This window comes from Telmatherina bonti (assembly GCF_933228915.1).
Source record: "Telmatherina bonti genome assembly, chromosome: 2".
NCBI classification, from domain to species: Eukaryota; Metazoa; Chordata; class Actinopteri; order Atheriniformes; family Telmatherinidae; genus Telmatherina; species Telmatherina bonti.
In genome coordinates, this window is record NC_136620.1 from 43,318,422 (window position 1) to 43,332,056 (window position 13,635).

General features: G+C 59.3%; 1 protein-coding gene across 1 annotated transcript in view; it reads right to left on the minus strand.

The window, feature by feature from the left end:
- spire2 (spire-type actin nucleation factor 2) overlaps positions 1 to 13,635 on the minus strand; it is a gene marked incomplete at its 5' end in the record, with an annotated part of 232,710 nt that overhangs the window by 26,779 nt on the left and 192,296 nt on the right. Inside the window, 5 exons of the mRNA XM_079248480.1 lie at positions 3,361 to 3,388; positions 5,966 to 6,033; positions 9,415 to 9,552; positions 9,624 to 9,754; positions 13,269 to 13,491. Of these exons, the coding sequence (XP_079104606.1) occupies positions 3,361 to 3,388; positions 5,966 to 6,033; positions 9,415 to 9,552; positions 9,624 to 9,754; positions 13,269 to 13,491 (588 nt within the window). The remainder of the gene's footprint in view (positions 1 to 3,360; positions 3,389 to 5,965; positions 6,034 to 9,414; positions 9,553 to 9,623; positions 9,755 to 13,268; positions 13,492 to 13,635) is intronic.

Sequence of the window (13,635 nt, forward strand, 5' to 3'; positions counted from 1 at the left end):
GTTTAACTGGGAGGGTTACCAGACGTTTAACTGGGAGGATTACCAGTCGTTTAACTGGGAGGATTACCAGACGTTTAACTGGGAGGATTACCAGTCGTTTAACTGGGAGGATTACCAGACGTTTAACTGGGAGGGTTACCAGTCGTTTAACTGGGAGGATTACCAGACGTTTAACTGGGAGGATTACCAGTCGTTTAACTGGGAGGATTACCAGACGTTTAACTGGGAGGATTACCAGACGTTTAACTGGGAGGGTTACCAGACGTTTAACTGGGAGGATTACCAGTTTAACTGGGAGGGTTACCAGACGTCTAACTGGGAGGATTACCAGTCCTTTAACTGGGAGGTTTACCAGACGTTTAACTGGGAGGATTACCAGACGTTTAACTGGGAGGGTTACCAGACGTTTAACTGGGAGGATTACCAGACGTTTAACTGGGAGGGTTACCAGACGTTTAACTGGGAGGATTACCAGTCCTTTAACTGGGAGGTTTACCAGTCGTTTAACTGGGAGGGTTACCAGACGTTTAACTGGGAGGATTACCAGTCGTTTAACTGGGAGGGTTACCAGTCGTTTAACTGGGAGGGTTACCAGACGTTTAACTGGGAGGGTTACCAGTCGTTTAACTGGGAGGATTACCAGACGTTTAACTGGGAGGGTTACCAGACGTTTAACTGGGAGGGTTACCAGACGTTTAACTGGGAGGGTTACCAGACGTTTAACTGGGAGGATTACCAGACGTTTTACTGGGAGGGTTACCAGACGTTTAACTGGGAGGGTTACCAGACGTTTAACAGGGAGGATTACCAGTCGTTTAACTGGGAGGATTACCAGACGTTTAACTGGGAGGGTTACCAGACGTTTAACTGGGAGGATTACCAGACGTTTAACTGGGAGGGTTACCAGACGTTTAACTGGGAGGATTACCAGTCGTTTAACTGGGAGGATTACCAGACGTTTTACTGGGAGGGTTACCAGACGTTTAACTGGGAGGGTTACCAGACGTTTAACAGGGAGGATTACCAGTCGTTTAACTGGGAGGGTTACCAGACGTTTAACTGGGAGGGTTACCAGTCGTTTAACTGGGAGGATTACCAGACGTTTAACTGGGAGGATTACCAGACGTTTAACTGGGAGGATTACCAGACGTTTAACTGGGAGGGTTACCAGTCGTTTAACTGGGAGGATTACCAGACGTTTAACTGGGAGGGTTACCAGTCGTTTAACTGGGAGGATTACCAGACGTTTAACTGGGAGGATTACCAGTCGTTTAACTGGGAGGATTACCAGACGTTTAACTGGGAGGGTTACCAGACGTTTAACTGGGAGGGTTACCAGACGTTTAACTGGGAGGATTACCAGACGTTTAACTGGGAGGGTTACCAGACGTTTAACTGGGAGGATTACCAGTCCTTTAACTGGGAGGATTACCAGACGTTTAACTGGGAGGGTTACCAGACGTTTAACTGGGAGGGTTACCAGACGTTTAACTGGGAGGATTACCAGTCGTTTAACTGGGAGGGTTACCAGTCGTTTAACTGGGAGGATTACCAGTCGTTTAACTGGGAGGATTACCAGTCGTTTAACTGGGAGGGTTACCAGTCGTTTAACTGGGAGGGTTACCAGTCGTTTAACTGGGAGGGTTACCAGACGTTTAACTGGGAGGGTTACCAAACGTTTAACTGGGAGGATTACCAGACGTTTAACTGGGAGGGTTACCAGTCGTTTAACTGGGAGGGTTACCAGACGTTTAACTGGGAGGGTTACCAGACGTTTAACTGGGAGGGTTACCAAAGGTTTAACTGGGAGGGTTACCAGTCGTTTAACTGGGAGGGTTACCAGTCGTTTAACTGGGAGGGTTACCAGACGTTTAACTGGGAGGGTTACCAGACGTTTAACTGGGAGGGTTACCAGACGTTTAACTGGGAGGGTTACCAGACGTTTAACTGGGAGGGTTACCAGTCGTTTAACTGGGAGGGTTACCAGTCGTTTAACTGGGAGGGTTACCAGACGTTTAACTGGGAGGATTACCAGACGTTTAACTGGGAGGGTTACGAGTCGTTTAACTGGGAGGATTACCAGACGTTTAACTGGGAGGGTTACCAGTCGTTTAACTGGGAGGATTACCAGACGTTTAACTGGGAGGGTTACCAGACGTTTGACTGGGAGGGTTACCAGACGTTTGACTGGGAGGGTTAGCAGTCGTTTAACTGGGAGGATTACCAGACGTTTAACTGGGAGGATTACCAGTCGTTTAACTGGGAGGATTACCAGACGTTTAACTGGGAGGATTACCAGACGTTTAACTGGGAGGATTACCAGACGTTTAACTGGGATGGTTACCATTCGTTTAACTGGGAGGGTTACCAGTCGATTAACTGGGATGGTTACCAGTCGTTTAACTGGGAGGGTTACCAGACGTTTAACTGGGAGGGTTACCAGACGTTTAACTGGGAGGGTTACCAGTCGTTTAACTGGGAGGGTTACCAGACGTTTAACTGGGATGGTTACCAGACGTTTAACTGGGAGGGTTACCAGTCGATTAACTGGAAGGGTTACCAGACGTTTAACTGGGAGGATTACCAGACGTTTAACTGGGATGGTTACCAGACGTTTAACTGGGAGGGTTACCAAACGTTTAACTGGGAGGATTACCAGTCGTTTAACTGGGAGGGTTACCAGACGTTTAACTGGGAGGGTTACCAGACGTTTAACTGGGAGGGTTACCAGACGTCTAACTGGGAGGATTACCAGTCCTTTAACTGGGAGGTTTACCAGTCGTTTAACTGGGAGGGTTACCAGTCGTTTAACTGGGAGGGTTACCAGACGTTTAACTGGGAGGATTACCAGACGTTTAACTGGGAGGATTACCAGACGTTTAACTGGGAGGATTACCAGACGTTTAACTGGGAGGGTTACCAGTCGTTTAACTGGGAGGGTTACCAGACGTTTAACTGGGAGGATTACCAGACGTTTAACTGGGAGGGTTACCAGACGTTTAACTGGGAGGATTACCAGACGTTTAACTGGGAGGGTTACCAGTCGTTTAACTGGGAGGGTTACCAGACGTTTAACTGGGAGGGTTACCAGTCGTTTAACTGGGAGGATTACCAGTCGTTTAACTGGGAGGGTTACCAGACGTTTAACTGGGAGGATTACCAGACGTTTAACTGGGAGGGTTACCAGACGTTTAACTGGGAGGGTTACCAGTCGTTTAACTGGGAGGATTACCAGGTGTGGTCCTCCCAGTTAAAGCAGGTAAACAGGAGCCTCCAGTTTAAGGGGGTTCAGCTTTCCTGACCTGGGAAGAATCTTGGTGAGATGAAGGGAAAGTTTTGGTGTGTAGAAGGTAAACCTACCTTGGCGCTGCAGGAGCTGCAGACTGACCTGCAAGAGGAACAACATGTCAACAGTCGTTTTATTCTCCTTTAATCTGATAAAAGATGGAAAACAAAGCAGCTGTTTGTGTTGCTGCTCAAACCCAGTTCTAGTTTTATGTAATTATAGGACAAAATGAACAGACTGATTCATGTGATTCAATCGCCAATAAATGTATTTACTAAGGAATTAATTCAGCATATAAAATATTTTATAAACTATAAACCGTTTCAGATGATTTTACTGAAAGATTAAAAACACCAGAATAATAAAAACATGTAAAGTGACATTTTTATCATTCAAATCCAAACCAGGTTTCAGAGATGCTTTGGCAGCTTTAATCCCAGAAATGTGCAGCATCATATGAGCAGAATGATGGTCTGGCAGCAGACTGGCTTTTAAACAGCTTTAACAATCCTGGATTCTTTCTTTCTTTGTTTTGAATGATTGTCCCTCTGGACCAGGCTAAGGACCATTCTGGTTCTACTGGAATCCACTTCCTGCTTCCCGGACTCCGACTATTTAAAATAAAACCTGAAGTCTTAGCAGTTGGACAGATCTTTACAAGCCTGAAGCCAGACTCTCTGGACAGGTGGTGTAGACCACCAGGTGTGACGGTCGAGGTCCACCGTGTTGCCGGGGAGAACAGAGCCATCCAGAACATCCAATCATGGCTCCACGCAGAATGATGAACAGATTTATGATAATTCATTCTGGTTAGAGTTACTGGACCAGTCTGTTTCCCAGTTAGATGGAATCTTCTGGTTTCATCTGACATGTAAGAATTCTGCAGCTGGAGGTTTACTGGGATCCGGAGAGCATTTCTACCGAGAACAGGTCGAACCTGGGTTTGGTTTCAGATCATGAAGAAAGTCCAGCAAAATGCACAAAGTTTCTGTTTTATTCATCCTCTGAGGACCTGAACCGGTCTGGACCCATGTGGACCTGAACCGGTCTGGACTCCCGTGGGACCTGAACCGGTCTGGACCCCCGTGGACCTGAACCGGTCTGGACCCATGTGGACCTGAACCGGTCTGGACCCCCGTGGGACCTGAACCGGTCTGGACCCCCGTGGGACCTGAACCGGTCTGGACCCATGTGGGACCTGAACCGGTCTGGACCCATGTGGACCTGAACCGGTCTGGACCCCCGTGGACCTGAACCGGTCTGGACCCATGTGGACCTGAACCGGTCGGACCCCCGTGGACCTGAACCGGTCTGGACCCCCGTGGGACCTGAACCGGTCTGGACCCATGTGGGACCTGAACCGGTCTGGACCCATGTGGACCTGAACCGGTCTGGACCCCCGTGGGACCTGAACCGGTCTGGACCCCCGTGGGACCTGAACCGGTCTGGACCCATGTGGGACCTGAACCGGTCTGGACCCATGTGGACCTGAACCGGTCTGGACCCCCGTGGACCTGAACCGGTCTGGACCCATGTGGACCTGAACCGGTCGGACCCCCGTGGACCTGAACCGGTCTGGACCCCCGTGGGACCTGAACCGGTCTGGACCCATGTGGGACCTGAACCGGTCTGGACCCATGTGGACCTGAACCGGTCTGGACCTCCGTGGACCTGAACCGGTCTGGACCCATGTGGGACCTGAACCGGTCTGGACCCATGTGGACCTGAACCGGTCTGGACCCCCGTGGGACCTGAACCAGTCTGGACCCATGTGGACCTGAACCGGTCTGGACCCCCTTGGGACCTGAACCGGTCTGGACCCATGTGGACCTGAACCGGTCTGGACCCCCTTGGGACCTGAACCGGTCTGGACCCATGTGGACCTGAACCGGTCTGGACCCATGTGGACCTGAACCAGTCTGGACCCCCGTGGGACCTGAACCGGTCTGGACCCATGTGGACCTGAACCGGTCTGGACCCATGTGGACCTGAACCGGTCTGGACCCATGTGGGACCTGAACCGGTCTGGACCCATGTGGGACCTGAAACGTGGGACCTGAACCGTGGGACCTGAACCGGTCTGGACCCATGTGGGACCTGAACCGGTCTGGACCCCCGTGGGACCTGAACCGTGGGACCTGAACCGGTCTGGACCCCCGTGGGACCTGAACCGGTCTGGACCCATGTGGGACCTGAACCGTGGGACCTGAACCGGTCTGGACCCCCGTGGGACCTGAACCGGTCTGGACCCATGTGGACCTGAACCGGTCTGGACCCATGTGGGACCTGAACCGGTCTGGACCCATGTGGACCTGAACCGGTCTGGACCCATGTGGGACCTGAACCGGTCTGGACCCATGTGGGACCTGAACCGGTGTGGACCCCCGTGGGACCTGAACCGGTGTGGACCCATGTGGGACCTGAACCGGTGTGGACCCCCGTGGGACCTGGTCATCACGGTTTATCAATCAGGATTATCGAGTTAATATAGAAGGTATTTTGAGGCATTGAACCGATAAAGGCCCAAACGGAGCAGAAAAGTATTTTTGATCCTCTAAGATAAATAAAATCCGACATTTCTTCGTCCTGTTTACTGTTTCTCATCATAACGTGTCAAAATGTTTACGCTGTTTGTTCCCGATGCGTCGCCATGACGTCTAACAGGAAGTTCTGCCGTACCTTCTACACAGCAGGCAGGACGCCGGCCAGGACAGGAGAGGGAACTTCACCCTGCAGCAGCAGCAGACCTGGAGACAGACGGAGACGCTGAGGACACGGTGGGGGACACTATGGGACACTGTGGGGGACACTGTGGGGGACACTATGGGGGACACTGTGGGGGACACTGTGGGGGACACTATGGGACACTGTGGGGGACGCTGTGGGGGACACTGTGGGGGACACTATGGGGGACACTGTGGGGGACACTGTGGGGGACACTGTGGGGGACACTATGGGACACTGTGGGGGACACTATGGGACACTGTGGGGGACACTGTGGGGGACACTATGGGGGACACTGTGGGGGACACTGTGGGGGACACTATGGGACACTGTGGGGGACGCTGTGGGGGACACTATGGGGGACACTGTGGGGGACGCTGTGGGGGACACTATGGGACACTGTGGGGGACACTGTGGGGGACACTATGGGGGACACTGTGGGGGACACTGTGGGGGACACTATGGGACACTGTGGGGGACGCTGTGGGGGACACTGTGGGGGACACTGTGGGGGACACTATGGGGGACACTGTGGGGGACACTGTGGGGGACACTATGGGACACTGTGGGGGACACTGTGGGGGACACTATGGGACACTGTGGGGGACGCTGTGGGGGACACTATGGGACACTGTGGGGGACGCTGTGGGGGACACTATGGGACACTGTGGGGGACACTGTGGGGGACACTATGGGGGACACTGTGGGGGACACTGTGGGGGACACTATGGGACACTGTGGGGGACACTGTGGGGGACACTATGGGACACTGAGGGGGACACTGTGGGGGACACTATGGGGGACACTATGGGGGACACTGTGGGGGACACTGTGGGGGACACTATGGGGGACACTGTGGGGGACACTGTGGGGGACACTGAGGGGGACACTGTGGGACACTGTGGGGACACTGTGGGGGACACTATGGGGGACACTGTGGGACACTGAGGGGGACACTGTGGGGGACACTATGGGGGACACTGTGGGGGACACTGTGGGGGACACTGAGGGGGACACTGTGGGACACTGTGGGGGACACTGTGGGGGACACTATGGGACACTATGGGGGACACTGGGGGACACTGTGGGGGACACTGTGGGGGACACTATGGGACACTGTGGGACACTGAGGGGGACACTGTGGGGGACACTATGGGACACTGTGGGACACTGAGGGGGACACTGTGGGGGACACTGTGGGGGACACTATGGGACACTGTGGGACACTGAGGGGGACACTGTGGGGGACATTGTGGGGGACACTATGGGACACTGTGGGACACTGTGGGGGACACTATGGGACACTGTGGGACACTGAGGGGGACACTGTGGGGGACATTGTGGGGGACACTATGGGACACTGTGGGACACTGAGGGGGACACTATGGGACACTGTGGGGGACACTATGGGACACTGTGGGACACTGTGGGGGACATTGAGGGGGACACTGTGGGGGACACTGTGGGGGACACTGTGGGACACTGTGGGGGACACTATGGGACACTGTGGGACACTGTGGGGGACACTGTGGGGGACACTATGGGACACTGTGGGGGACACTATGGGACACTATGGGACACTGTGGGACACTGTGGGGGACACTGTGTGGGACACTGTGGGGGACACTATGGGACACTGTGGGACACTGTGGGGGACACTATGGGACACTGTGTGGGACACTGTGGGGGACACTATGGGACACTGTGGGACACTGTGGGGGACACTGTGGGGGACACTGTGGGGGACACTATGGGACACTGTGGGGGACACTGTGGGGGACACTGGGACACTGTGGGGGACACTGTGGGGGACACTATGGGACACTGTGGGGGACACTGTGGGGGACACTGTGGGGGACACTATGGGACACTGTGGGACACTGTGGGACACTGTGGGGGACACTATGGGACACTGTGGGACACTGTGGGGGACACTGTGGGGGACACTATGGGACACTGTGTGGGACACTGTGGGGGACACTATGGGACACTGTGGGGGACACTGTGGGGGACACTATGGGACACTGTGTGGGACACTGTGGGGGACACTGTGGGGGACACTGTGGGACACTGTGGGGGACACTGTGGGGGACACTATGGGACACTGTGGGACACTGTGGGGGACACTGTGGGGGACACTATGGGACACTGTGGGACACTGTGGGGGACACTGTGGGACACTGTGGGGGACACTGTGGGGGACACTATGGGACACTGTGGGACACTGTGGGGGACACTGTGGGGGACACTATGGGACACTGTGGGGGACACTGTGGGGGACACTGTGGGGGACACTGTGGGACACTGTGGGGGACACTGTGGGGGACACTATGGGACACTGTGGGACACTGTGGGGGACACTGTGGGGGACACTATGGGACACTGTGGGACACTGTGGGGGACACTATGGGACACTGTGGGACACTGTGGGACACTGTGGGGGACACTGTGGGGGACACTGTGGGGGACACTATGGGACACTGTGGGGGACACTGTGGGGGACACTGTGGGGGACACTGTGGGACACTGTGGGGGACACTGTGGGGGACACTATGGGACACTGTGGGACACTGTGGGGGACACTGTGGGGGACACTATGGGACACTGTGGGACACTGTGGGGGACACTATGGGACACTGTGGGACACTGTGGGACACTGTGGGGGACACTGTGGGGGACACTGTGGGACACTGTGGGGGACACTGTGGGACACTGTGGGACACTGTGGGGGACACTGTGGGGGACACTATGGGACACTGTGGGACACTGTGGGACACTGTGGGGGACACTGTGGGACACTGTGGGACACTGTGGGACACTGTGGGGGACACTGTGGGACACTGTGGGACACTGTGGGGGACACTGTGGGGGACACTATGGGACACTGTGGGACACTGTGGGACACTGTGGGACACTGTGGGGGACACTGTGGGACACTGTGGGACACTGTGGGGGACACTGTGGGACACTGTGGGGGACACTGTGGGACACTGTGGGGGACACTGTGGGACACTGTGGGACACTGTGGGGGACACTGTGGGACACTGTGGGACACTGTGGGGGACACTATGGGACACTGTGGGACACTGTGGGGGACACTGTGGGGGACACTGTGGGACACTGTGGGACACTGTGGGGGACACTATGGGACACTGTGGGACACTGTGGGACACTGTGGGGGACACTATGGGACACTGTGGGACACTGTGGGGGACACTGTGGGGGACACTATGGGACACTGTGGGACACTGTGGGGGACACTATGGGACACTGTGGGACACTGTGGGGGACACTATGGGACACTGTGGGACACTGTGGGACACTGTGGGGGACACTGTGGGACACTGTGGGACACTGTGGGACACTGTGGGGGACACTGTGGGACACTGTGGGGGACACGCTACCTTTCCCTTCTTCAGGTTGTTGTAGAGCTCTTTGCTCTGAAGGAACTTCTCCATCTCGGCTTTGACCAGAACTCGCCGCACGGCGATCACCTCGTCCACCGTCAGGGCCAGACTCTCCACCGGATGGCTGAACTCCTCCTGCAGAGAGAAGACCAGCGTCTCTGATCCGTCCTGCTTCACGGCTCGGCGAGGACAGACGCACGTCTCACCATCCACTGGTGCTTGTCTTCGGGTCTGCGGCCCGACACCGTCGTCTCCGGTCCCTCCGTCGCCTCGTCCACCGAACTCAGAGACAGCCGGGCGGGGGAGGACGGCGCCCAGCCGTGAGCCGGAAAGGAGGCTGGACACGAGACGGAGAGACGTGGTGAGACAAGAGGAGACGGAATGAGACAAATACCAGCCATCCCCATCTCCTCTCCTCCCCGTCCCGTCTCCTCTCCTCCCCGTCCCGTCCCGTCTCCTCCCCGTCCCGTCTCCTCCCCGTCCTGTCTCGTCTCCTCTCCTCCCCGTCCTGTCTCGTCTCGTCTCCTCCCCGTCCCGTCTCGTCTCCTCTCCTCCCCGTCCTGTCCCGTCTCCTCTCCTCCCCGTCCCGTCTCGTCTCCTCTCCTCCCCGTCCCGTCCCGTCTCCTCTCCTCTCCGTCCCGTCTCCTCCCCGTCCCGTCCCGTCTCCTCTCCTCCCCGTCCCGTCTCGTCTCCTCTCCGTCCCGTCCCGTCTCCTCTCCTCTCCGTCCCGTCTCCTCCCCGTCCCGTCTCGTCTCCTCTCCTCCCCGTCCTGTCCCGTCTCCTCTCCTCCCCGTCCCGTCCCGTCTCCTCTCCTCCCCGTCCCGTCCCGTCCCGTCTCCTCTCCTCCCCGTCCTGTCCCGTCTCCTCTCCTCCCCGTCCCGTCCCGTCCCGTCTCCTCTCCTCTCCGTCCTGTCCCGTCTCCTCTCCTCCCCGTCCCGTCTCGTCTCCTCTCCGTCCCGTCTCCTCTCCTCCCCGTCCCGTCTCCTCCCCGTCCCGTCCCGTCTCCTCTCCTCCCCGTCCCGTCCCGTCTCCTCTCCTCCCCGTCCCGTCCCGTCTCCTCTCCTCCCCGTCCTGTCCCGTCTCCTCTCCTCCCCGTCCCATCTCGTCTCCTCCCCGTCCCGTCTCCTCTCCTCCCCGTCTCCGTCCCGTCTCCTCTCCTCCCCGTCCTGTCCCGTCTCCTCTCCTCTCCGTCCTGTCCCGTCTCCTCTCCTCCCCGTCCCGTCCCGTCTCCTCTCCTCCCCATCTCGTCTCCTCTCCTCCCCATCTCGTCTCCTCTCCGTCCCGTCTCCTCTCCTCCCCGTCCCGTCTCGTCTCCTCTCCGTCCCGTCTCCTCTCCTCCCCGTCCCGTCTCGTCTCCTCTCCGTCCCGTCTCCTCTCCTCCCCGTCCCGTCTCCTCCCCGTCCCGTCCCGTCTCCTCTCCTCCCCGTCCCGTCTCGTCTCCTCTCCGTCCCGTCTCCTCTCCTCCCCGTCCCGTCTCCTCTCCTCCCCGTCCCGTCCCGTCTCGTCTCCTCTCCGTCCCGTCTCCTCTCCTCCCCGTCCCGTCTCGTCTCCTCTCCTCCCCGTCCTGTCCCGTCTCCTCTCCTCCCCATCTCGTCTCCTCTCCGTCCCGTCTCCTCTCCTCTCCGTCCCGTCCCGTCTCCTCTCCGTCCCGTCTCCTCTCCTCCCCATCTCGTCTCCTCTCCGTCCCGTCTCCTCTCCTCTCCGTCCCGTCCCGTCTCCTCTCCGTCCCGTCCCGTCCCGTCTCCTCTCCTCCCCGTCCCGTCTCCTCCCCGTCCCGTCCCGTCTCCTCTCCTCCCCGTCCCGTCTCGTCTCCTCTCCGTCCCGTCTCCTCTCCTCCCCGTCCCGTCTCCTCTCCTCCCCGTCCCGTCCCGTCTCGTCTCCTCTCCGTCCCGTCTCCTCTCCTCCCCGTCCCGTCTCGTCTCCTCTCCTCCCCGTCCTGTCCCGTCTCCTCTCCTCCCCATCTCGTCTCCTCTCCGTCCCGTCTCCTCTCCTCTCCGTCCCGTCCCGTCTCCTCTCCGTCCCGTCTCCTCTCCTCCCCATCTCGTCTCCTCTCCGTCCCGTCTCCTCTCCTCTCCGTCCCGTCCCGTCTCCTCTCCTCCCCGTCCCGTCCCGTCTCCTCTCCTCCCCATCTCGTCTCCTCTCCGTCCCGTCTCCTCTCCTCTCCGTCCCGTCCCGTCTCCTCTCCGTCCCGTCTCCTCTCCTCCCCATCTCGTCTCCTCTCCGTCCCGTCTCCTCTCCTCTCCGTCCCGTCCCGTCTCCTCTCCGTCCCGTCTCCTCTCCTCCCCGTCCCGTCCCGTCTCCTCCCCGTCCCGTCTCCTCCCCGTCCCCGTCCTGTCTCCTCTCCGTCCCGTCTCCTCCCCGTCCCGTCCCGTCTCCTCTCCGTCCCGTCCCGTCTCCTCCCCGTCCCGTCTCCTCTCCTCCCCGTCCCGTCCCGTCTCCTCTCCGTCCCGTCCCGTCCCGTCTCCTCCCCGTCCCGTCTCCTCTCCTCCCCGTCCCGTCCCGTCTCCTCTCCGTCCCGTCCCGTCCCGTCTCCTCCCCGTCCCGTCTCCTCTCCGTCCCGTCCCGTCTCCTCTCCGTCCCGTCCCGTCCCGTCTCCTCCCCGTCCCGTCTCCTCTCCTCCCCGTCCCGTCCCGTCTCCTCTCCGTCCCGTCTCCTCTCCGTCCCGTCTCCTCCCCGTCCCGTCTCCTCTCCGTCCCGTCTCCTCCCCGTCCCGTCCCGTCTCCTCTCCTCTCCGTCCCGTCCCGTCCCGTCTCCTCTCCGTCCCGTCCCGTCTCCTCCCCGTCCCGTCTCCTCCCCGTCCCGTCCCGTCCCGTCTCCTCTCCGTCCCGTCTCCTCTCCGTCCCGTCTCCTCCCCGTCCCGTCCCGTCTCCTCCCCGTCCCGTCCCGTCTCTTCTCCGTCCCGTCTCCTCCCCGTCCCGTCCCGTCTCCTCTCCGTCCCGTCCCGTCTCCTCTCCTCTCCGTCCCGTCTCCTCCCCGTCCCGTCCCGTCTCCTCCCCGTCCCGTCCCGTCTCCTCTCCTCCCCGTCCCGTCTCCTCCCCGTCCCGTCCCGTCTCCTCTCCTCTCCGTCCCGTCTCCTCCCCGTCCCGTCCCGTCTCCTCCCCGTCCCGTCCCGTCTCCTCTCCTCCCCGTCCCGTCTCCTCTCCTCCCCGTCCCGTCCCGTCTCCTCTCCTCCCCGTCCTGTCCCGTCTCCTCTCCGTCCCGTCCCGTCCCGTCTCCTCCCCGTCCCGTCCCGTCTCCTCTCCTCCCCGTCCCGTCCCGTCTCCTCTCCGTCCCGTCCCGTCCCGTCTCCTCCCCGTCCCGTCCCGTCTCCTCTCCTCCCCGTCCCGTCCCGTCTCCTCTCCGTCCCGTCCCGTCCCGTCTCCTCTCCTCCCCGTCCCGTCCCGTCTCCTCTCCGTCCCGTCCCGTCCCGTCTCCTCCCCGTCCCGTCCCGTCTCCTCTCCGTCCCGTCCCGTCTCCTCTCCGTCCCGTCCCGTCCCGTCTCCTCTCCGTCCCGTCTCCTCTCCGTCCCGTCCCGTCCCGTCTCCTCTCCGTCCCGTCTCCTCTCCGTCCCGTCTCCTCTCCGTCCCGTCCCGTCCCGTCTCCTCTCCGTCCCGTCTCCTCTCCGTCCCGTCCCGTCCCGTCCCGTCCCGTCTCCTCTCCGTCCCGTCTCCTCTCCGTCCCGTCTCCTCTCCGTCCCGTCCCGTCCCGTCTCCTCTCCGTCCCGTCTCCTCTCCGTCCCGTCCCGTCCCGTCTCCTCCCCGTCCCGTCTCCTCTCCGTCCCGTCCCGTCTCCTCTCCTCCCCGTCCCGTCCCGTCTCCTCTCCGTCCCGTCTCCTCTCCGTCCCGTCCCGTCCCGTCTCCTCTCCGTCCCGTCCCGTCTCTGTGATGGGGGGGTGGTACCGGTCAGGGTTCTGGAGCGAGGCCTCGCATCCCGCAAGCGGACCGGATCTCCCAGTCGGGCTGATTCCGACATGGATGGGAGCGTCTCTCCGCGGAGCGCGACCAGGTCCTGCTCCGAAAAGGATCGATCCCTTTTTAGAGGGGTGGGGGAGCTCTCCGCCCGCCTCAGCTCCACCCCGTCCGGAGACTCCTCCTCCTGGTCGGGTCAAAGGTCAAACATCATAAAGTGATTTCTGTACGATGGACACGGTTCGCTGTTGGTTGATGAACAGGCAGTGAACACATCGCGATAAAGAGCAGGCAGTGAACGCATCACGGTAAAGAGCAGGCAGTGAACGCA